The 25,852-nt window shown below is 44.9% G+C and overlaps 1 protein-coding gene across 3 annotated transcripts in view; it reads left to right on the forward strand.

Moving 5' to 3' along the window:
• The window catches only part of AP1G2 (adaptor related protein complex 1 subunit gamma 2), a 742,171-nt gene that overhangs the window by 212,611 nt on the left and 503,708 nt on the right, over window positions 1–25,852 (forward strand). For all 3 annotated transcript variants that reach the window (XM_069633944.1, XM_069633946.1, XM_069633945.1), the window contains 3 exons: window positions 10,774–10,915; window positions 11,426–11,522; window positions 12,743–12,819. In XM_069633944.1, the coding sequence (XP_069490045.1) occupies window positions 10,774–10,915; window positions 11,426–11,522; window positions 12,743–12,819 (316 nt within the window). The remainder of the gene's footprint in view (window positions 1–10,773; window positions 10,916–11,425; window positions 11,523–12,742; window positions 12,820–25,852) is intronic.

Here is a 25,852-nt window from a genome sequence, read left to right on the forward strand (position 1 = left end):
AGGAAACACCCTTACTATACATTCCTGTCCGCTCAAACACATATAAGCCCTGAAGGGTGCGTAATAGAAAAAAGGGTTAAAGATATCTGTGAAAAAAGGCAATCTCATCTATACATTTAAACGTCCTTATTTGAAAAAATCTCTTTTTGCTTCTTTGCAAAAAGTTCCGATTCTCGTGGTTTCCCACTGTGTCTTCTCACTAGCGTTCAATAAGCGTATGAGTTTTTCGGGTTCCACTTCAGGGGAAAATTTTTGAGCTAAATGCAATTCCTACAAGTACTACACAAACAGTAATAATGAATAAATACATGTATTGTTTGAAAAAATGGTGTTTAGCCGTTATGCTTTGGATCTTTAAGGTGCTAGTGACTGTAAAAGTGTGTCGGATTTTACACAGAAAAGGACATTTTACCTTCACTAAGCATCTAGCGAACTGAGACACACGTGTTTCCCCGCTGCCAAATTCGTCCAACCCTAATTGACTAAATAGGGAGGGGGGGGAAGAAAAAAGAATAGAATAGTCAGAAGACTTTTCCCTTTTTACTTAACATAGAAGTTCTTTTGGGAAAAGGGTCCTAAACTAGCTTACCTTAATGCTGGCTTCAGAATCAAAGGCCTCGCCTGCTCAAAACAGCGCGAAGAGCAACATCGCGGAGGTCAGCTATGCCGAACTGGACCCTAGGTTTACTTCCTGCTTACTTATAAAGGGGAGCTTGCACTCAAATCTACCAACCGTACGGTGACTCCTTCATCCATAAAGGAGGTAGAAAGGAGACTAGGCATTACCTCAGTCTTACACACGTCCAGAGTCGGATAATAGAAACAAAGAGCAGACTATTTCTTCTGGATTTATTTGAGCAAAAGCGCTCTCTAATGCGTAAAAGTGGAATACAACAAAGGCTAAAAGGTGAATACAGCACAAACAGATGATCAAAAATCAAAGGAAAGAAAATGAAATCCCTAATGTAGAATATAAGTAAGAAAAGAATAAACCTAACATAGAATATAAATAAGAGAAGAATAAAGAATGAATGATAAATAAATAAGACGACCCGGCCAGCGACGATCCTCAACCTAAAGGTTGGGCAAAGCGAGCCTCCAAACACCTCGCCCCCCGCACGCTGCACAGAGCCGACAGAATTTCTTTGAGTAGAGAAAAGAAATAAAGAAATGAAGAAGCAGATAAAGAAGGACTAAATACTGTTGCCTAAAGGGGGGACAGCTCCTCCTATTTGTCACTATATATGGAAGACTAGCCTGGCGTCAGAAGCCAAACAGGTGTAACCGCACACCTGAATGCCTATTGTGTCATTGGAGACTAGCATAACCGCCAAGACCGGTTCATGATATTTCATAACATTTCTAGACACCAGAGTATTCTGACCATAGCAGATATATTAACTCCATTCCTCCCGTGAATTAAACCCATCAGTGTAACTTTTGGTATGATAAAACCACCATTGTTCCCTTTGTGAAAGCCTTTTAGCAGTGTTTGCTAAATCTGTGCCTCTTACTTTCTCAATGGCCCTCCATTTTAAGGTATCTGGGTTATGATTAAATTCCAGAAAGTGAGCCACCAGAGGTGCATTGAGCTGTTGTATTCCTTAATTTTGATCTGTGTTCAGTGACTCTTAATTTCAATGGGCACAATGTCCTACCTATGTATGTTTTTCCACAAGGGCATACAATAGCATAGATTACATTACTGCTGTTACACGTAGTATGATCCCTCAGGGCCCAAGTCCTCTTGTTGATAGGGATGTTTTTCCAGGATGTGGAAAGGTTACAGTTGCAACATCCACCACAAGGGTAATGGCCTAGGACTACTGGCATACCCCATATAGTTGTAATAACTGGCTGTTTATCTTGAATGCTGCACCTATCTGCTTTACAGATCCAATCTTTTATATTCTTTCCTTTCTTAAAGGCAAACATTGATTTAGCCAAAGTTGGTAAGTTTAGTTGAAGCATATGCCAATGTGTGGCTATGATATTTTTGATTTTATGTTGATGGGTATTAAATGTTAATGCACATACAAGTCGATCATTTGGTGATCTATGTTCATCATCTTTTTGGACAGTAATATCTCCCGGTGTTGATACCTAGCTCTTTTTTGGGAGTTTCTAAGTAATTTAGATGGATATCCTTTTAGTCTGTTTTCAATAATATTAGATTGTTTTGCAAAATCCTCTAGTTGGGAACAGTTTCGGTGGCCTCTAGGAAACTGACCATATGGGATATTGGATTTAAGCGTCTGTGAATGGAAACTTTCATGATGGAGGATGGTGTTCCTATCTGACTCTTTCCTCTATAAATCCACTAATAGGACACCATTGGCTTCTTTAATCAATAGGTTAAAAATGGGATCTCCTTGTTATTTCACTGTATTGTGAATTTCGGATTAGAATTTTGCTCATTTATCCACTTGAAGAAGGCAAGATGATCGCCTTCTTTTCGGTCCCATATTATTACGATGTCGTCAATGTATATTTTGTAGAATTTCAACGCTTTTTTAAAAAGGATTATGGTCTGCCAAAATGTTACACTCTTCGAAAGCCCACATATATAATGTTGCATAATTGGGGACAAAGGCTGCCCCTATCCAAGTACCTTTAATCTGCATAAAATGCAAGTTCCTGAAGCGAAAGACATTTTTTGTCAACACAATCTCAAGTAACTCAACTAAGAAGTCACTGGCTACTGTCTATATCTACCTTTTTCTCTAAGCATTTCTAAATGACTCTTAGTGAGTCTAATTGCGGGATGTTTGAATAAAAAGATTTGACATCAAGAGTGATCAAAGGTCACTTTCCACATTGAAAGGTAACAGTTCCACAGCTCTAATCACATCGGTGGAATCCGCTAAATAGGTAGTTGTTAATCTGGCCAATGGTTTCATAAAGAAATCCAAGTATTGGCCAATGGGTTCTAAAATGGACCCACAAAGGGATACGATGGGCTTTCCCGGGGGATTAGTTGTACTCTTATGTATTTTGGGCAAAATATATATAAGAGGGGTCCTCGTCTTATTGGAAGTCAAAAACAAAAATTATTTTTTGTCTAAGATACCCTTTTCTAGAGCATTATTACATCATTCTCTAATGTCCTTCAAAATTGACTCGTTAGAGTCACCTTGTAGTTTGGCGTATATATCTGTGTTTTTTAGTTGCCTTATCATTTCTTCATTATAGTTATGTGCGTCCCAAACGACGATTCCACCTCCCTTGTCAGCCTTTTTAATTACCACAGATTTGTCATTTCTTAAGGATTGCAGACATTTCCAATCTGTTTTGGAGAAATTGAAACTATGTTCTATTGTTTTTTTCACCATTTTTCCCTTCGTAGATAGCCCCCAAAATCCCGTAGTATGGCTTTTTCAAAGGTTGCTGTCTCCTTTGAAATCATATGCAAAGTGGGGGTAAAGGAGGAAGCTGGTTTGAATGGGGTATTGGCCCCTATCGTTTGACTATTCGTTTCATTTACACCAAAAAAACTTTGCGTAAAAAGGCTTGCAGCTCTGTTTCTGTCTCCATCTGGCTTGAATTCTTCATAGGGATGAAAGAGAAGCCTTTTTCCAAAAGTAAGCTTTCTTCTAATGAAAGTGTCCTATTAGAGAGGTTAAATACTGAGGAAGGAGAACTTACCTTCTGTAAGACCTTCTTCTCGTTTCGAACACATTTTGTAAAGGCGGTGGTCCTACCTGCTGAGGTGGAAAAGGGATTTCCTGGGGAGGGAAAGGCAAACAATGACCGTTAGTATTATACCCTTGGGGATGGCCGTACGGGGGGAAAAAAGGGGAATACATTTTGAAATTCTCTCCTGCCTCCCCTTGCACGCCCTCTATTTCTCTGTCTGTGATTGTACTGGTTGCCTTTTTGGCCCCTCTGGCTACCGTCTACATCATCTAAAGACGTGTCAGAGAAGGTCACTCGCTTTGTTCTAGAAGGTACTCCCATAGTGCTATTGTCTTGATCTTTCCAATATTGCAGTCATTGATAGTCGAGGCTTTGCAAAGATAACTTTCCCAAAATCCACCCCTTTTTATAGATTGGAACTTCTGGCATCATGGTCTATGATGAGCATTCTAGTAGTGGCCTCGGCATAGGGTTTGCATATTGATAAGCTAGATATATAAGTTGTTACTGTGATCTAATTGCTGCTATTATGTTATGTTAGAAGGACTTGCAAAGCTCAACTAATACCCAAGGGTGTCCAGCGCTAGAGAGAAAAAGGCCTCATGGAGGTAGAGTGGACCTAGACAACCGGCAGAAAAAAAGACAAGAACACAAGGAAAAAAGACAAAAAGAATCAGCAGTTATACAAAAACGTTTTCAAAGCTTTTCTGAAGCACAGATGATCTTCAATGCTCCTAAGACACAAAGGGAGGGAATTCCATAAAGCAGGAGCAGCAACCGAAAAATGCTCTGCCTCCAACTGTAAATGTATGCAAGCGGGGGACGTGGAGCAGATAATGATTTGCGGAACAAAGGTTTAGAGAGACGATAACCTCCTGAGTTTCTGAGAGAGATTGGTGGCTCCACAACCATGAAAGGCATGATGGGCCATACAAAGAGTCTTGAACTTAATTCAACTGTCAATCGGGAGCCAGTGCTGCCTCCGAAGCACAGTAGAGGTCCAGGCAAATTTAGAAAGCCCCATAACCAAACAGAATGCAACATTTTGCACCACCTGCAACCGATGAATATTTGGTTGCACGAGGTGGGTGGCATTACAATAATCTAAATTCCCCATTACAGAGGTAGAAATCACCAGCCCATGCAAATCAACAGGCACAAAAGGAATCATTTTCTTAAGAATTTTAAGTTTAAGGTGGGCAGCACTGCACCTGGCCTTAACCTTGGGACCAGCTGAAAGGGACGCAGCCATTTTTATGCCTACATTTTTTACAATGGGGACTGAGGCGGGATCGAGCCCAGGGAAGGAGGCTGTATCTGTGTCACTAAAAAACAGAGACCCAATTGAAATTCACTCTCACAATTTTTTGTTCTCCATTGTGGCTTTATCATCTGAGCCTACATGATTGTGCACTCTGTTGGAGGGGGAGAACTGGAGAGGGTACTCTTGCACACCTGCTTTGACTATCAAAACATTCATGGATTTATTGGAAGATAGTAAAACATAGAATGCACTCTCAAGCTTGATCCTAAGTTAACTTTGTTTGGCACTGAGATCTCTTATCTTAAGATCTTTTTTTACGAGTATGTGTAGTGGAACAATCTGCTTGATGTAAGAGGTGCATGTTAGATACCACAACAAAACTGTAGAACCTTACATCATATTGGAAGCAATGAATCGTATTGTAGACAAAAGTATACCGGGTGCACGTTTTTACTACATGTTGGTTTAGATAAGCCATGAGCTCAGACATGTTGGTACTATAAAACTCCTTGACATTAACACATTTTTCTGGACGTTTTTATTTATTTTATTTATTCACATTTGTTAAGCGCACATCAGACCGAAGGCATCGTGGCGCTGGTTACAGTGTTTCTTAAACTTAGTTACACGCAGTTGTACCGTTGGTTATATTGGGCAATGGTTATGCTTAAGTATATGTACATAGAGAACACAGAGGTGGTCAGGTGCACAAGTTAGTTGAAGAGAGCAGTTTTAAGTTGTTTCCGAAAGGAGAGGATGGATGATTCTGCTCTGAGGTTGGTGGGCAGTGCGTTCCAAAGCTTAGGTGCCAGGTATGGGAAGCCTATACCTCCTGCCTTGGATCTATTGATGCGTGGTATGGTGAGACGGTTGGCCTATGTGGATCTGGTTGGTCTTGTGGATTGGGATCTAGACAGTGTGTCAGCTAGGTAGGATGGTGCTGTGAGGTTGATGCATTTATGCGTTGTGGTGAGGATTTTGAAAGCAATCCTATCCTTGACTGGGAGCCAATGGACGGCTTTCCTGGCTAGGGTGATGTGCTCTCTTTTAGGTATGCTGAGTGCTGCTCTAAGAGCATTATTTCGGGTGGTTTGGAGCCTTCCTAGGTTGTTCTTGGAGGTGCCGGCTAGGAGCGCGTTGCAGTAGTCCAGTTTGGCTCCAATTGTGGCTCTTGCGATGGACAGGCAGTTTTCTTTTGTTAGGAACGGTTTTATAGCATTGATGAGTTTAGTGCTCAATGCCGATGCCGAGACGATTGCGCTTACTTGTTTATCCATAGATAGGGTGGCATCTATGTGAACTCCTAGTGTTTTAACTGATGATAGGACTGGGATAGTGCAGTTGTCTATGCTAAAGTTAGTGTAAAGTTGGTTAAGGTTGTCAAGGGTGGGCTTCTGGCCTAAGATGAGGATTTCAGTTTTGTCCCCATTCAAGCAGAATCCGTTGGTGGCCATCCAGGCTTGTATGGTGGAGTAGATTAGTTGGAGGGAGGTGGAGTCTTGATGATAGTTACCAGTCAGGGGCAGGAGTATCTGCGTGTCATCAGCGTAGTTCATGTAAGTGATCCCCATAGCGTCCAGTTTGTCGAATAGGGGCTTAGTAAAGAGGTTGTATAGCGTAGGGGCCGTGCAGGAGCCTTGAGGAACCCCACAGTGGATGATGGATGGCGCAGCATGAGCTGTGTTGGAGAAGACTTTCATAGCTTTGCCTTGTAGGAAGGAAGTTACCCATGAGGCCGCGTCATTAGTAAAGTGTGCTGCTTGTGTTAGATGATTAGTGAGAGTGTCGTGATCTACTAGGTCAAATGCTGCTGATAGGTCGAGGAGGAGGAGGAGGGCAGGCTTGCCCTTGTCTAAGATGTTAGTAATTTCATTTTTTAGGTCTAGAAGGGCGGATTCAGTTCCGTGTCGCTTACGGAATCCAGATTGCCTTTTGCCTAGAATTGCGTTGGATTCTAGGTAGTGTTGGATCTGTATATGTGCGGCTTTGTCAAGTAATTTTAGAAGGAATGGGACTGTGGTTATGGGGCGATAGTTGTTAGGGTTTGCGGGGTCAAGTGTGTTTTATTTTTAGGAGGGTGCGCACCCAGGCCTCTTTGAGGGTGTCTGGGACTATGCCTGACCTAAATGATGCGTTGATGAACGCAGTGAGGAGAGGAGCGAGCTGCTCAGCACATTCTTTGATGATTTTTGGGGGGCATATGTCACCCTTACAGAGTGAGGGTTTGAGATGTTTGAGGATGTTGATGACCTCAGTTTTGGTGATTTCGGTGAAAGTGAACTTGGGTATGTTGTTGGCTTTGACACTATGTTTCATGTGTGCTTGTGAACTTTGCTTAGGTAAGGAGTTGTAGTGGTGTGATATCTTTTTTTGGAGGAGGTTTATTTTTTCTAGCATGGCTGTTTGTATGCCTGTGCACCAGGCCTCGACCTTGATGATCTCGTCTGGGCAGGTGGGCGGTATGGTTAGTAAGATACAGAATAGCTCTTTAGATTGAGAGTTGGCCGCCATGATGCGTTGGTTGTAGGCTTCGGATTTAGCTCGGAAGATGGCCTCTTTGTATTTTTTGGCTATGGTTTTGAATATATCTTTTGTGTTGTCGCAGGGATTACGTTGCCAGTTCTTGAGCGCTTGGCGTTTGTCTGTGCGCATTGCTTGGAGATCCTCTGAGAACCAAGAGTTGGAGTGGAAGGATTTTTTCTCTTTTTTGCTTTCTAAGGGGGCGGCAGTGTTGACTGCCCTTGTGATAGTCTTTAAATATTTCAGCGAGTGTATTAGGGTCTGATGAGAAAGGGGGCTTTAGACAGGGCACGTTGAGTAGTGCACTGATATTAGCTGCTGTGAGTTTTTTGGCACTTCTGGCTAGAGTAGCCGCAGCTTTGGTGGGTATTCTACTGCTTACAGTGCAGGGGATATCGAATAGGATGAGGTTGTGGTCTGTCCACGGGAGGCTGGTGTTGGCGGTGATTACTATGTCGCAGTTCTGGTCAGAGATCCAGTCTAGGGTGCGCCCTTTGGCGTGAGTGGGCGCTACGATTTTTTGGGAGAATCCTAAGTTGTGGAGGTCCTTGGCTAGCGATAGGGCAGCTTTGCCCTTGAGGTCGTTGAGTCCTAAGTTTAAGTCTCCTAAGAGGAGTGACTTTGTGGATTTCTTAATGTTGTTTCCTACGAGGTGGTTAATTTGGCCTTGGAAGTTGGTGGAGGGGCCAGGTGGACGGTAGATAGTATGGATATTAATAGTAAAGTTAGGTGATGGTGCTAATTTGATAGAAAGGATGTCAACATTTCCGTCCTCTTGATGAGGTATGGTTCTAATGGGTAGGGTTTCCTTGTGTATAAGGGCAACCCCCCCTCCTGTTTTGGTCATTCTATCTTGTCTGATGATGGCATACCCTGTAGGTAGGTTTAGAGCGATGGCAGGGCCGGACGCTTGGTGAAGCCATGTCTCGGTAATGGCCAGTATGTCTAAGTTATTGGAGGTAAGTAGGTCATGTACTTATATGGCATGGGCATTGAGGGATCTAACATTGAGGAGAGCGCACTTGTATGGAGTATGGCCGGAGTTCTGAGGTCGCATAGTACGAAGATTTGGTGTGGTGGTATCGTTAATAGGGGCGCAGGGATTACTGCTGGGTATATTGATTGTAGACTTACTCCTGTGGTATGAGGTAGAGTTCCTTTGATAGTGTGGTGTACTAACTTTCGTGGTACATGAGCTGAGTCTGTAATTTCTGAGTGTTATGTGTGCATTATTGGCCTGGTGTATGAAGGGAGCTGTGCGGGCTCTGAGTCTGCCTAATCTGAGGTTCGCGTCTGGTGTCAGTGCCGTGAGTTGTGGTAGAGGTGTGGGCGAGCGCATACGGTCCATTATAGTTGGGTGTCTCTGTGAATGTTGGGCGAGAGTATGGTCTCTGTTGTGGCTGAGTAGTGTGATCATGAGGGTTAGTAGCGCACATAATAGGCAGGTGTGGAGGTGCGAGGAGAACATACTGGGCGTGAGTTAGCTACAAGGGGCAAACTAACACAGTGGATGCAGGCTATCACAATGGAGGCAGGCAGTCACAATGGAGGCAAGCTAACACAGTGAAGGCAGGCAGTCACAATGGAGGCAGGCTAACACAGTGGAGGCAGGCAGTCACAATGGAGTCAGGCTAACACAGTGAAGGCAGGCAGTCACAATGGAGGCAGGCTAACACAGTGGAGGCAGGCAGTCACAATGGAGGCAGGCTAACACAGTGGAGTATGTTTATGTTCCATACAATGATTGCTCTTTCACAGCTTAAATTCCCATCTATTTTACACCTTAAAAGTTCTATGATCTCTTGTATGATAACAAAAGCTTTAATGGTTAGGGGGCTTAACATCACTTCAATATGTATTTTTCTTTATGCTCTAAGCTCCTGTTGCATTTATCGATCTGTGAGGTTGATTGCATTACTTCTTCTACCCAACTTGGGAAACGGAATGACCCTTTAAGTGCCAAGGACGAGTATGCTCCTCCTTTTTGCATAGATTTACATAATAGCCTGGCACCTAAGGGTACATTTTCTTTAAATTCTTCCTTAATGTTAATTAGGTTGATGTCTGGAAGGTTTATCTTAACCATAAGAATTTGCTCTGGGCAACCCTACAGACCATCGTTTTTCAGCCTGCAATGTCATTGCAAAGGGTAGATGACTTATTCAAATCAGTATTGGTCCCATTACAAAAGGGGCAGTCCAGCCCAAACTGTTGGGTCACATCCCTTCTGCACATGACCACAAGCAACCCTGGCATAGTTTGTCTTCATTGGGTGTCGTCATTGAGGTGTAACTTGGGTCTCTAGGCACAGCATGCTTTGGGATTCAAGTCTGGGCATACCCATCCTGTTTGGGTTGACAAATGCAAAACTGGTGGTTGATGATAAAAACATGCCTGGCTTGCTCATGGTCTTATGCAGAAAGGCCATAGACAAATAGTTTGGGCTGGACTGCCCCTTGTTGTGTGGGACCACACCTAATTTGAATATGGTCTATCCCCACCTGGCTTTGCAGGCTGCAAAAACAACAGTCTGGATGGTTGCCCAGTGTAGTGCCCACAGTTTTGATTAATTCACAACCTTCCAGCAATCACTTCTAGTGTTTCTCTGTGTATTATCCAATATTCCTCAGTAATGTAAAATGAAAAGTTATCTCTAGAAGGTCTCCGTCATACCTAAGCACTGAGTGCTTGGTTCAGTATATATGGGGAGGTGGGGGAGTGTTGTCTGCCTATGTCTTGGAAAGCAGAATTTTGTTTCGTTAAAGTGTCAGACATACTCGGGCTTCTTGGACAGTGTGCTGTTGAGCATTTCTGCATCTGCTCGCCCTCCACTATAACAAATCCATACCCGGAGGACACACTTTGGCGCCCAGTTACCCTAGGGTTTGTTGCGTGGTACAAATAAATAAACTAAACTAAACTTTACGAGGATAGTAAGAAGTCCTGAAATAACTGCTCTTGCAGACAGAGCCATTTCCACAACACCAATATGAGATCAGCGTGCCATACAAACATACTGCTGGAATAGTGCACCTTTTACCATTACCCCTGGTGATCTGACAACATCCAGGTAGCATTCGAACAGGTTACTATACTACTTTCACAGAACAGAACAGCCACCACGGATTGACCATTGTGCACTAGCCGTTGCCAAAAACAGAAAAATGAACATCTTCCACTTCTTCCATTCTCTCATGATATGAGATTCTCACCATTTTGGTTGGCGAATGTAGGAACTGGACCATAAAAAGCCCCCTCTTCCCAGTATGCCCTCTACTCTGCCTCTCTTCATTGCCTCCATTTGACCCCCTTTGCTGGTTTTCCCCTGACTGTGTGTTTCTCTTTCTCCACAGCGATCTGAGCAGCAGTATTCAGTTTGTTCAGGGTCTGGCCCTCTGCACACTGGGTTGTATGGGCTCCTCTGAGATGTGCAGGGACCTTGCCAACGAGGTGGCACAACTTCTCAAGACCTCCAACTCCTATGTCAAGAAAAAGGTGATCTGTCTTACTATAGGCCCATCACTTCAAATCCATGGTGGGTGAATCATGGGTGGGTTTGTGCATTGATGTGCGGGTCCATGGCGTATGCTAGAGAGTGATTGATACAGAAGGCATAAGGGAGGGTGTAGGAGGATGGCAGGTGGTAAGTGAACTGACCCAAAGAGAATGGAGAAAAAAAAAGGAGGAGCGTGTAAAGCTAGAGACCATTTAAAGTATGTATGTCTGGGAAAGAAGTCACTTGTTAGAGTAGGAGTTTGAGTGGCATTGTTTGCCCTGAAATACTATTCAGTCTATTAACAATCGACCAAAGACTAATTATACAACAAGTGCATCCTGCAGGCAATCAGTGTAGTATCTCTACATTTTGAGTGTTGCACGAGTAGCAGTAAAACATGAAGGGCTAGGTGCTTTTGCGTTTGGATGATTTTTCCAATCTGGTCTCAGTGGCAGGATTTGGGGACATTTTCCAGTCCATTTCACCGGCATATATCTATCCTTTTTCAGGCGGTCGTGTGTGCAGTTCACATCATCCGGAAGGTTCCAGACCTTATTGAGATGTTCCTGCCACTCTGCAAGAAACTCCTGTCTGATAGGAGCCATGGTAAGTGCTTGCAAGGAGTACGGTCAAGCTCCTTTGAGATGATTGATGGATGCTGATCTCGGGGGAGGACTATTCTGGGGCTCTATCAAAGGATACAAGGAGCTTTCCCCAGGGATGCAAGGGAGAACCAAGAGCATCTTGGATCGAGAGCGGTAGGTTACCCTTGGGAATTGAGAATGAAATAAATAAGGCTGATTTTCTTAAGGGTTAATTTATGCTCACTCCTAATGAAGAGGGATTTAAAATGCTTTTCTGCAGGGTAATACCAGGATTGCCACGAGGAATAGAGATGTGTTAGTATCCAGAAAAGAGATTTGAAGGGCTATGTCCGTTCTAAGGTGGATCAACACAAGACACTAGTTATTATAGAGTCCCACAGGGATTTATGATATGCCAGGTACTGTTTGAGACACAGTGGAAATGCGAAGGAATTGGGAGAGATTTTAAGAGATAATGTATACATTATAGATTTGACAGGATCTAGATTTGGGCAATTGAAGGGCCATGAGGAGGAAACCACAAAACACGAGTAGCTATGCTCAGTAATAAATAATCATAGAGGTCTGACATATCAAAGAAGATTCCATCACAAAATTAATATATGTAAAATCCTATGGAATATGCATTGGGGAGTTTTTCTGAATGGAAGGATGCATGCTTGTTTCCAGTAGCCCAGAGCAGAGAGTTTTTATGGATATTAAATGCATAACGGGCAATTCCTCACGAGAATTCAGATATTTCAGATTCCAGTGTAGAAGTCCTGGTGTTATCAAAAGGATAGGGGGACATTCCTGCAGAGAGGGTAGGGGTGTTATATTCCAGAAAAGAGAGATTTGGGCAAGCTGGATTTGTAAGGGTACATTTAGCACGCTAGTGAAGAGCAGGTCTGGCATATCCAGTGGATAATGGTAAGTTAACAAAGAATTTACTTAAGTTAGTTCCAGAGAAAGATCCTGCGGGATCAGAAATGTGAGTGTGGATTCAGATAGAAGTATTAGATCTGTTAAATGCAAGTCAAGAGAGATTGGTAGTAGTGCTGATCCGGACACCATGCTGTTTCCAGGGAGAGATGCAGTGCACATAAAACACAGTAGTCTGGATGGTGTGTGGATTTGCCCTTATCGAAGGCAGCCTCAGAGAAGATTTTATTTTAGAAAGCAGATATTTTAAGGTGGTCTTGTTTTGTACCCTGATCTGTGTCATCATTCCTCTTTTGCCAGGCGTGCAACACGGGGCCGTGATCCTGATGACGGAGATGTGCATGAGGAGCCCCAGCGCCTTAAAGGAACTCCGTCAGGTGGGATCAGAGACACTGATTTTATGAAGGTGCAAATGCCCTGGAGTAGGTGTGCAGGACAATAAATTACACCTCTGAGTTTGTGTGTGTTTGTCTGCGCGCGAGCGCAAAGGAGTATTAAGGTGACTGTGTGTTTATGAGCATCGTTGTGACCTCACAGATACATGGGCGCACTGCCCACAACAGGTATGTGTGTATAAGAATATTGAGGGAAGAGCGTGTGTTGTGTGTGTGTAGAACAGCACTATTGAGACCGTTTCTGGGGCCACTGTAAAGCACATATCTGTCCAAAGACAGATTGGCGAGAATTGTATGTGGGAAAAAGTACTGAGCACACCAAATGTATGTGTATAGGTGCACCCAGTATAACTCCTGTTTATAGGAGTACTCGGGAGGCTGCATGTGTATAGAAGCATCGAGGTGATCTTGTGCGTGACTTCAGGAACACGAAAACATGACCTTTAAACAGTATAACTTTCTTTCATCGACTGGTGCAATTTCAATGTTTCTTTTGGTACATTTTACCAAAAGAACTCATCGAAATATATAAAGGGGGGGTGGGTAATGAATATGCCATTTATAACGCGCCTATACACAAGTGGTTGGAAAAGTATATATAAGGGATGGGGAGGGTTGGGAATAGGTAACAAAAACAATAATGGATGGGGTTTTGGGGGGAACACCCCTCCCCACAAATAAAAAATAAATCTATTTTTATTTGTTTTTTTCAGTAAAGCATACTTGTAAAAAAATAAATAAAAAAAACACTGAAATTACACCCGTCGATGAAATGACATAGAACCCTTTTAACACAAGGATAAAAGTGGTGAGGCAACATTATATATATACATATATGTATATGTATATATATATATATATATATATATATATATATATATATATATATATATATATATATATATATATATAGATAGATACAGCCGATATCTCATATATATAGTAGAGTCCCATAAAAACACAATGAATGCCTCATTTTGCTCTCTATGGGTACAGTGCGCACTTTTGGAAGCATAGTGAACTATTACTTCTTAATAGAAGTGTGACCATCACATGTATAGCTTTTAGTTGTATGTATCTTTTCTAATTGTACTTTAAAAAAATATCTAATCTGAACTGAACCTATTTTACATTCTCTGGTGTGATGGGGTTCCAATAGTGCCCTATCAAGTTTCCCGGGAACCCTCTTGGTCAGGGTAGGTGGCCTACTGGGGCATTTCCAGAGCCAGACCTATGATAGTGTTGTTGGGGAGGTGTCGGGAGAGCAACTAAGAAAACCTGGACTGGAGCCAGGGGAACAGGAAACCAGAAATGCTGCAATTGACATGAATTATGAACCTTCTCTACAACCAGACAGTTTCCAACATGCCAACCAAGCGAACCACTTCAGCTTTAGACCCATATCTTCCCAAAGAAACAGCAGAGAAGCCATCAGAGAAAAATCCACACTGGAAAAAGGGTTCGGACTTAAGAGGGCTTTTTACCTTTTTAACGCAGCCACTGAGAAAGAAAGGCAGACCACAAAGTCGGGTGAGAGCTGGAACCAATGGAGGGGGAGACAGAAGGATAAATGGGAAACCAGTGAAATGCAGAGTGGATTGTAAGGTGTGAGGTCAGGTGGCATGAAGGAGGAACAAGAGACCAGAGGGAGAACAGATGGCCAAAAGGAGCGCTGAGGAGTTGCTGGCAGAGTGGGTGCAGAATGCAGGTGAGGTATTGGTAGTAGGAGAGAGTGGTACCCGTTTGTTAGAGTGAAGCAGTAAGTGAGAGTGTGTTTGTTAGAGGGAGGATAGCTGGGAGGGTAGTAGGAAGGAGTCAACATAGTAGTTAGAGGGAGTGGATATTAGGAGAGAGAAATGATAGTTGATAGTTGATAGTGTTGTGAGAGTGGGGAGTGAGGAAAAGGGTGTGAGTGAGACATGAGTCGGTGTGTGAGAATAGTGAGAGTGAATGTATTACTAGGGGGTGAGAGCAGTGTGAGGGTAGTAGTGCGAGAGAGAGAGGGGACGCTGGGTGGAGCAGGAGACGGAGAAGAGTAGCATCACCAAGGGAGAGGCGAGAATGAAGAACTTTAGGTGTGAAGTATAAGGAACTCATGGTGGCAACAGTGAAGACAGACACAAGTGATCACAGTTCAAGGGTGTTTATTGAACTTTATATGCAGGATGGAAAAACGCCTAACCTAAATCTAAGCTGGGATGAAGCGTCAACCATCAAATGAAAAATAAGGCAGTCCTAGTGGCGTTGTGTGAAAGTAAAAGGGCCTATACTAAGAAAAACCTATTGCCAATTCCTTAGAACTAATTACAGAAAGAGTGTGGGATAGGGTATCAAAATACAGGAAACAGTGTTCAAATATTAAGTCAAGATGTGATTGCATTGAGGTCTCCCTTTCCCATGTTTTTAGCATGGGAAAAGGTGGGACTTTGTAGCACAGCACACGCTCGAGCCTTCTCAGCATGAGCTGACAGTTCTGTTCCAGCTATCGGGTTCTTCGATGGTAAAGTCTCTTTTCAATACAAGTCTTTCCTTCGAGGCCTGATGTATTCAACAAACAAAACCAAAGTTTTGCTTCACGTAGTCTTTGGGCAACGGCTTCACCCCTGGGTCCCCCTCTTCCGCGCACAGACCCTTCACACTATTGTATTCAACAAATTCAGACAGTCTCCTTCTCAGTGAACTTTGGGTGATAACCTTCTACCCTTGGATCTCCTTCGGCCTGGCTTGCATCCCAAATGACAAGGGGGACACTTCCCCTTCCCTTGTCTTGCAATACTTCTTGCTTTTTTGTACTTGAGGTGAGGATTCGTCACCCCTGGGTCCCCCTCCTCCGGGCGCAGACCCCATTAGAATATTTGTGTCAGTTCTCAAGGTTCACTATGGCATTGCACAAAGACAGTTCACCCTTTTAAGTTTCAGCAGTCTTAATGGTTCACTTTTGTCAACACACTGTTTCTTGGGACTCCTCCCCCTCTCATCAGCATCCCTCTACTGGGTTCACTCTTGCCAATCTTTACGGAACACGGTTCATGTATTAATGTTCAGCATACAGGATTCACTTCACTTAATTCTCAACAGTTTGTCGGTCAAAGACTTCGTTAGTACAGGGATTTTGCTTGACCTCCTGTATGACCACTTTGACCTATCTTGGCGGCTCTCCTTCGGCCTTCTGGTATCTGTAGTCTTATTCAACATGGGATCGACCAGGGTTTCTCGAGTCAGCACCTACGTGGTGCAGGTTCCCTCTGCAGCTGGTCTTCCCTTAACATCTATACAGTTCTTTGAACTCTTCTTCATATGCCAATTTGCGACTTTAATTCAACACAGCCCGGTTCTTATATGTTTTCCCTTCGACTCACCTGCTGTGATGAACAGCTTGGCTTTCCTTGGATCTGGAGTCAAGGCGGGTGCCACGGCAGCAGGAGTTTTCCACTCTCCAACTTATCAGCGTGGGCACGCTCTGTGTACCGTTGACATCTGTTGCAAGACCCTTGTGCTATTGTCCACGGCCTTACGATTCCCTTCGCTGAGGTTTTGCGGGTCTGTGTCGAAAAGGGCAAGGTTGCGTCTCTCCTTGTCAGCATCTCGATATTTGCTGCCTTTCTCCTCCTTTTGAATTGCTGGGTCTAGATAGCGATCTCGTTGTGCTGTATGCCTCGTTCGTATTGTGCTCTCTTGCTCCACCCTTTATCCCTGTGGGGAAAGTAAAGGTCCGTCAGGTGTGTGTGATTCAGGTTAATTGCCTGACTCTACCTGACCCTGGGGTTGGGACGTGCCAGGTAGACAGTTTTAACATTAGTCTGGTTTTCATTACAGTGAAAAAAGTGTTTGTATTGTAAAAAGGGGTGGTTACAGTTTGAGTGTCCTATGGGGTAGGATGGAGAAAAGGTGTCATAAGAAAAAGGTGGTTGGGTAACTCTTGTAAGGGTTATGAAACCGGAATGATGAGGATTTTTATCATAAAATAAACAATGGGAATTGTCGGAATGGTAGGGTTTGGTCAAAGCGGACCGGGAGTTCGGATAGGAACCAGGAAAACCGGAATTCTGGGAGTTGTGGTTCTTCGCAAGTTTACGAGAGGCGAATGAGTTGTTGGATTTACCTTTGGGTGAGGGAGATTCAATGTGTGGAGGGGGGATGATGAGGGCGAATAGCTTATAAAAGCTTCAGAGACTTCGTTCCCCTCCCCATCTTCCCTGTGATGGTACCGCATTTTACCTGGAGTATTTCCTCGAGCATAACCCCAAGCCTTTCTACCCATATGGTCCGTTCCTACCTGGCCACTAGTAGGGTTGGGATAAGAGAGGGCTAGTTCTTCTCTGCCCACCTGAATAAGGGATTCTCGAGGTCTACTGTGGAGAATAACCTCTGGTTTCTCACAGAAGTCAGGACCAGGGTTTGTTATTGGCACCAGCATAACATAATTCGTATTGGTACCTTATCCAGGGGAATCTGTTAGTTAGGGTGCTGCCTTAGAAGAAACTTGGAGACAGAGGGAAAAGGCTTTTGCTTTTAGGGACTTTCCTCTAGACATTAAGACTTTATGCATTAGGGGTGATCCATCTCTTGTGACCGCCATCTTGGAGCTTGGGGAAGTCTGGATTACAGTGGAGGGAACCGACAGGAAGACGCGAGAGAGAGTAGGGATTTTTGTTTTATTTTATTTGTTATTATTTATTGAAGTGTTTGGTTTACATGAAACCTTTTATTACTTAGTCATCCACAAAAGGACACATTACATTTATGTAAATATAAACATTAAAAGTTTGTCAGTCCCCAACTCAGCAAAACTAACACCAGGAGCGTCATCACACTACATAAAACATTAAACCCATCAGCCAAATCGATTGCCCCCAAAACCCCTGCAGGTAAGAATGATACAGCCGGGTTGAGGGTCCCACTAACTTCCCCATCAGAGGCACCAGTTAGCGGTTCAGATAGTCTCGCTGGCCAATCCCTAGAAAATATCATCAAGCTATTTGGTCAGCGAGATAATCAAACTTCCACTTTCACCATCCATGAGCTTACTCCACCGGGTGTTAGCGTGGTTGCACTATTCATGATTTTACCCAGGTATAACGTTCTCTTCTCTGTGACAAGCCTTGAGTCAGATGGTACAATGACTCTTCAGTGTCTGGTCAGTTGCAGAACCTACAGTTTACGTCTGCATCTGTCCATTGCTTCCTAATCATCAGAATTTCCTTTTTTACGAAGTAGGTTTAATATGAACCTCAAGAATTTAGATGGAATTGAACTGCAAGGGAACAGTCTAATACCTCTCGGGATGGTATTCCGCTGTCTGCATTCCATTTTGAAATTACAATAAGTCTTGTAATGTTCCCTTGCTGTTATTGTCGACCCAGTCCCTTCTCCAAAGCTTATTTTTAATAGCATCTGGATTTCTCAACAATTCGGATTCAGAGAACCCCATTCCCTCAAGATTTTGACACATGCTAAATTCCAGACCTTTCAGGATAGGTTCACTTTTGGCATCTAGAGCCTCTTTCAAGATCTTGAACCCTCTTACTGGGGGAACCATTCTGTACTTTCTGTAGAGAGACAAAGTTTTTCCACTCTGTCATTGCGCACAGGGACGTACGACCTAGCTCATGTCTAATTGCAGGCATTGGCATGAACATTGGCATGCACATAGGCAGATCTAACACTCTCTGCCAAAATCTGCCCTCCATTGCCATCCACCATGCACGATCCGTTGCAAAGAATACTTCTGCACCATAGGAAGCAATGGCATCACCTTGGCTTTATAAAATATAACCGCTGGGATCAAAGAAAAGCACCCAAATCTTTTTAATAAGATCCGCACTTGGGATGCTGTGTGTGCGATCTTTGTTTTCATTTGAACTATCCTAGGGCTGTCGTTTAGACTAGTGTTAACCAACATGCCCAGATACACGTTATTTGTTCCCCATTTAAATGACATACTTGTCTAGATGTTTTCCTCCTTGCCGCAGGCTCCAAGATTAGAATGTTTCAGCTTTGGGAGTTTATTTGCTTTCACATACTCTTGCAGCTCATTCAGCTCTCTTTTGAGACCATTGGGTGTTTGGTCAATTAGGACCAAATCATCTGCGTAGAGCAAGTGCCCCACGCATCACCCATATAGTGTAGGTGGGAACGATCTCATCTTCTTCAGTGCTAAGCCCACGTCCGATATGAAGAAATTAAACAATTCCACACCTTGTGTCTATTGACTACGAGAGGCGACCACTGGCGTCTAATCTTAATCTCAAACTTGTCCCGGAGTGAAGACTGTATGGCCTGAAGCAAACCACACGGGCAGCCACTCTTCCTTAATTTGTCTCGCACCAGCTGACGATCGACTGAGTCGAAAGCCTGTTCAAGGTCCACAAACTCAAAATATATAGGTTTTTTGTTCGCAAGAGCCCTCGTCTTTAGGATAGTCAGTAGAAATGCATTTAATGATGTCCCCGCCTGTTTAACGAAGCCTCATTGATGGAGATCGAAGCTTCCTGAGTCCGAAATCCACTGCCTCAAGCTCTTTAGTAATAGAGTCGCATAGATTTTGCCAATGACATCCAGCAGGGCAATGGGCCGGTAGTTGGCAGGTTTGTCCCGGATGCCATTTTCAAAAATCGGGACTATTAAGATGTTTTCCAGGAGTCCGGGACCCTCCACAACTTATCGATCTTTCCAAAGAGAACCCCTAGAAAGTCTGCCCAGGCTCCAGGTTGCGCTTTGAGCATCATGTTAGTCAACCCATCAGGCCCTGGCACTCTGGAGTTACTTGCCTTAGTTATTAGGGTAAAGATGTCTTCTTTGTCGAAACTTAAGGCCTATGGGTTCATTTCAGGCGTAGGTAAGACCCCACCCTCATCCAACTGGACCCCAACGAGGTCAGTAAAATGTTTCTCTGGTACTGCATTGACTTGGACCGCTGTCAGATCCGACCCCACTGAGTTTATCAGCTTCCACATCTCGGCTACGTTTTTGTTTTTCAACTGAGAGAACATGGATTCGGCATCCGCTTAAACCAACCTCCATTCATACCTCCTCCGCCAATTCCGGTATTGCTGAAGGGCGCTTCCTCAGTTTCTCTCCCATTAAATGGCCCTTCACTAACCAAATGTGTCTGAGAATGGCTCTAAGGATCCTCTTTTCTTTCATGACGTCTCCGCTATATGTGTGTTTCCGAACAAATTCGGTTTTGGTCGATCTGCCCACTACAGAAAAATAAATCAAACGGCAGTCTTGGGTAGTTAATATCCTCTGCGGAGGTCAGACCTGCTGTACCCTTCCCGTTCCTTCTTGTTCCCCCATAGTCTTGTGTGCAAGTTCTCGATCTCCCTAGATGTAATTCGTAATCTATTACGGCCCTGATTAACCTCCAAGTCGTGGGCAAAGATTTTGTTTAGGAGGAGCCATATTAGTAGACCAACTTGCGTAGAGAACATTGTGGTCACTTCTTACAGTGTATATAACTTCAAATCTTCTAACATAGTTGAGAAGCTTCTCAGTTACAAACACATAATCAATTATACTGGACCTCCGTTCACCTTTCCATGTTATTTTTCCCAGAATGTCACCCTCCACCTGGCCATTTAGTCCATTGTGTAAATTTCTCTTACGGGTTTCTTCGGCCCACAACCCCATCTTGGATCCTCGGCCACTCCTTTACCCTCCCAGCCCTCTCTCAAAATCCAAAAGGTTGAAGTCACCACAGACTATAATCTCAGAGCCGCGGTATATTTCCAAGCATTTGTTTAAGGAGTCAGCAAAGGTGTCCATAAAAAGCTTGACACCCTTCTCACATGGTTTCTAGTAGAGATGACATAATATATAAAAATTCCATCCCTTGTTGTGGGCAACTTAGACACCATCTGTTTGAAAGGGTCAGGATGATCGAACCCCACCACCGACCAGTTATCCCCCAACTGTACCATCAGTAGGCCTGAGGATGGCCTCCCTTTGGGCCTCTTTATCGCCGAATTCAGTACTGCTGAGTAGCCTTCCATTACCGGGGCATCGCGTAGCCAAGCCTCCAACCAATGCTTTACTTGCATGGGGTATTCCTCATCCAAAAAGGTGCTCAAAGTCCCGGGTGTTACATGAAATTAAGGTATATCCCCCTCCCTAGTTGTTATTTCATGCTAGTTCTTGGTTTTTTTTAGCGCCATCCCCACAATATCATATCGTCGAAGCAAGTCTTAACAGGTAACTTTCGCCTGCTGCTTCTAAAGACCACCAACTGTTATGGTAAGAGCCCGGGACTGGGGCTCTCTTCCTGTTTGTACCATTGGGAGGTTGCTCTCTGACACAGCCCTGACCAGATTAGGCCCCTTTGAACCTTCCATCCGGCCCACCTCGTTGAGGCCAGAAGCTGGTTGTGCCAGCATTAGCTCAACCCCCACCATTCCCGACCCCCTCCCCCTCGCCCCACTCTGTCACAACCACTCTGGACAGAGTGGTCAGGTCGGTAAGATCAAACCCTAGTGAGAGCAGCCCTGCAGCCTCATCCAATAACGGTGCTTTCACATGATTAAATGCCAAATATATGTGCACTTAGTCTACACCGTTGTCAAACGGGAAAGCCACCAAGTCAATGTCCCATGTTACGATAGGCCTCAGCTTCGGAATACAGTGAAAAAGTCCGAGTGTATTATGTCTATTCAGGATAAGGCCATCAGGCAAACTAAATAGACGTTCTAGACAGACACCATTCTAGAGTTCATTCAGGATCTTGGGACGACCACCACTGTCGTTCCCTCCGAGTCTGTCAGCTGGGTCTTTCTCGCAGCCAGTGACCAAACCTCCTCCGCTCATGATAGGTGTTTGAAGATCTTGGCCGCTTCATTGGTTTAGTGTCGCCTTTGTCCCTGAGGCTACACAAACAGACCCCGTTGGGCAGCCTACATACCCTCCACCTTTGGCGCTAGTTGGAATAAGGCATGTGTCTTGGGCATTGGTTCTGGCATCTTTGTAAGCCTGCTTTGACAACCCCCCCCCCCCTCTTTTTTCCAATAAGGCATTGTACCTTTGCTCCATTGTCAAGAAAGGCTCCACGGTACTAGGCGGTATGATGGATGTACCAACATCCCCCGTGGCGCTTCGCCCAGTTCTTTCACTCTCAATTGTTTCAGTTTGTGGGAAGACTCGACCTACCGCATCCTCTATTATGATGGTAGTGATGGTAACCTCCTTCACCCCCACCACATTTCCCCAAGGCTTTGTGATACATAAGGGCTGTTCAGTCTGCTTCGACTTAGCTGGTCCGAAAGGCTCGATTGATTCTCTCTCTTGTACTTGATCCTTCCAAGAGGTATGTGATAAACTCAAGAGCAACTTGAATGAGGCAGATGGAGAAACTTCTCCCACTGAAATCCCCGCCCCCCTTTCGATATGAACCAGAGTACTTCCCTGTGAGCCTTCTTTAACACTGGCATCCCTCACCAGTGGTGGGTTCCTCAGACTTTGCTCGTGGGAACTTGGTAAGGGCAGCTTCCTCAGAATTTCCTTGCTCCGTTCGATCTTTTTTTCTTCACAGGGTGCTTGTTTTTTACTTCTTTGATGTGTGAGGTTAGGGGGTGGCTCGATGTCTTTTTTTCTTCCGAAAATAGGATATTTTCTGTGGGAAGAGTCGGTCGCTACCTCCCCTGGGTCAGTTAGTGCCTCTGCTTCTTCAGTAGCATCACAGAGGACTGCCCCATCAAATGTGATCAGGGTGGGGCAACCAAGGTTTTCACTGCGTCCATTTATGTTGACCCCAGTCATGTGAACCTCCCTCACTGAGAAACCATGGATGCTGCCTCCCCGCCCGGGCCCTCCAGAGGGCTCATAGCCGCCCGAGCCCGGGGTTCAGAACACCCTACGTCAACACCCTCCTCCCAGGCCACCTGGGTTTGAAAGTGGCTAAGCAATTCCAGGGCATCCCGCCTTCGAAGTTTCCTCCTGTGGCATTCTTCAATCAGAGATTCTAAAGTCGATTTGAGGAAGTTGGCGTTCGCCTCCAGCCCTTTCTCGTAGACGTCTTGGGCTGAGGTCACAAAACCTTCCAGAAAGATCAACTTGGAATGCATAATAGCTAGCATTGTTAAGTGGTCCTTTAAATTGTCATTAAGAGCCTCATATCATTTTAGGAAAAGGGCCAGCGATATAGTCGGTGCAGACATCATAACCACATCCAAGCCGCTGCACTCCGTTTCTTCTCTTTGCTTTGTCTAGCATGACTATAATTAATCCTCCTTTTTTCCTTCTACAGTCAGCCGCCCTAGCGGTAGTATAAACATCTGAGGACACAGAACTTTCAGAGGAGGAAGAGGACGATGTTTGCTGTGGATTCTGGCTTTGAATACTCTCGTCTCTCAATCTACCCGGCAACCCACTGGTGGCCTGGTGTTCATGCGACTCACCCCCGAGGAGACTTCTTTCAGTTGAAAATTGTTGGAACTCGGGAGGCAGTGCCCATTTCTCTGCTGTCTTCTACGGGGCAACCACATGTCTCACTGAAGTCCTCCCTTGTAGCCGGCACCTTCATAGCCTCACTGCCACCATTCAGTGCTGAGGGTTATTCGGGCTGCTTACCCGTGCAAAGAAAGTGCTCATCTGGCTCAGCATTAACACTTGCAATAGTAAGTCTGGGGACATCTGTCATCGCCTTACCACCTTCGTGGCCCCCCTCTCTCATACCCACTGATGGTGGATGCTCCTGCGGGGCTGATGGCCTGTCCCCCTTTTCTTCCTCATAATGGCTTTTGTGTTCGTAACTTTTAGAGCCTACAGGTTGTTGGTCACCCCTCACAATGAAGATACGACCTAACTCACAATTGAGGGGCAACGGATACACATTGGTTTTTTGGGGGTGGATCACCACGTTTTCCACCCTGCACCGGTCCCTCTCCACCAGTGCCTGGTGCATGTTCAATTCTACCATTGCAGCAGACTCCAAGAGAACCCATTCTCCTATTTCTCTGCCGACGGATTCCTCCCTGTTTCCACAGATTTTTTTAAAGAAGAAGCGTTTTCTCTTCATCAAGTCAATGTCCCCCTCCTAGAGGACTGATCATTTCCTCTTCAGCTGGCCATTGGACATAAGAGGCCCTCTCTTCAGCCTCACACTCCTGCTGCCTTTTGGGGGCTCGTCCAGACTCCCTCTCATCTCTTCATCTTGGGTTTCCAAGGTTCCGTCCGCACACTTGATTGTACATGTTGTCATAGCTACACACTCATTCAATGGTAGACAGTTAGAAGTATCTGTGAGAGAACTCAAACCCTCCAGGTCTATGGAGTGTCTGATATGATATGTTATTTATGACGCACTTAATACCCAGAGGTTTCTAAGCGCTGACCCAGGGATCGAACCTCTGTTGCTACGTGTCGTCTTGCTTCCAAGGCGAAAACGTTGCCTCTGAGCTATCCTGCCGGGACAGGATGGGACTGCATATAGGTCACGGCTCAAGGCAGGATTTTGGGTTGGTGTTTGTTCCGCTCTTCTCTCCAGTCTGGCCCGGCCACCTTGGCTCCTGTACCACCACCGGTCCCTCCTGAATTGATTCAGTGTGCTGCAAGACTGCGATATAAGCTCCCCTGTCACACCTCTGATCCGTCCCTCACGGCCTTCCCGTTCCGTATGCAAAGAAATGGGGACAGATAATCTGGGCACAGATGGTAACTCTATGCTAAGCTCTGCATTCCTTAACTCCAAATGTTTTTTGTCCGGTCTCGCTGGTACACATCCTAGTTTCTTTGAGAGCGCTGATTCGCTGAGGAGGCAGAGCTTGCACCTTGCGCGCTGTGGCATCCAACTCCATAATCCAGGGTCCGTGAGGTGCAAGCCAACACAACTGAAGAATCTGGCTGCCCCACGTCTGGTCCCGCAGACCACACACACTGCGCAGGAGTGAAGGTTTTGAAGGGGTGGAACTCTGAAACGGCCAGCAAAGGGTGAAGAAAGACTCCTTGAGGCTTCAAGCAGCAGCAGCACAGCAGAGCTTCCTTCAACTACCGCAGACCCCAATTAGCTTTTTGTTTTGTGCGATTGAGGACCCCTGTGAAAGCGGCTAGGCCAACTCGGAGAGCCGGCCCTTGCACACCGGAATATCAGACTGGACCCTAGCCAGAAAGAGTGGGGGCAGCTCTATAAAACTTCAGATGAGTAGTCTGGTGGTTTTGGTTTTCCAGGTGATGTTGTAGGCATGGCGATGGGACCAAGAGGTCAGAGGCATGCGACGGTAGTGGAGGAAACTTTGGAGTGTGTGGAAGAAAGTGAAAGTGATGTTTTTGGTTGGGTCCAGTTGGTGAGTGTGGGGCAGCATGTGCTTGAGGAGATCTGGAAATGAAGAGAGGGAGCAAGAGATTGAGGGAGTTTAGTGTGGGCTCATTTGTCAGATTGACTGGAGAGGGAGCGGGGGGCGGGAGCCTGAAGCGAGGGAGTCTGAAGAGAGAAACACAGAGTGGCTGAAAAGACCTGGAAAAAGAAGAGAGAAAGAATCCCAAAGAGAACGTACAAGTGAAGGGCGTAGGGGAGGGGGACGGGGAGAGAGACATGGCATCCAGAGGTGGCTCCCAACTATAAAACAAAAACTAGGAACAAAGCCACAGGGCGGACTAGAGTAGGAGCCTTAGGAGGGAGATAGTCAGATAAGATTACACATTTTAGGCCTCCCCTAGAGTCAGGGTTTAGCAGAGACAGCAGGGGACCTCTAGCAGTAACTCTTGAACCATAGTTTTGGATCCAGGGTGTGAGGGAAGCCCAAGCTAGGGGTTGGCTGCCCTACCAGGTTGAGGGATATAGCGATAAGTCAATCTTAAGGAGAATACAGTGAGAAAATGCAGCCTTCTCATGACTTTGTTTAAAATAAAGCCTTGGAATGCCAATCTTTTATCTGTCCCACTGGTTAGGTCATAGTGTTACCAGTGCAGGGAGACTCTTTCCCATGTGCGAGAATTCTGCATTGGTATAATGTTGCACACATCACCTTACAGTTAAGTACTGCAGGGGTTATACGTATTCCCTTTTCTTTTTCTGTGTCAACGTTTG

This window comes from Ambystoma mexicanum, chromosome 13 (assembly GCF_040938575.1).
Source record: "Ambystoma mexicanum isolate Mex_15411 chromosome 13, UKY_AmexF1_1, whole genome shotgun sequence".
Taxonomy (NCBI): Eukaryota; Metazoa; Chordata; class Amphibia; order Caudata; family Ambystomatidae; genus Ambystoma; species Ambystoma mexicanum.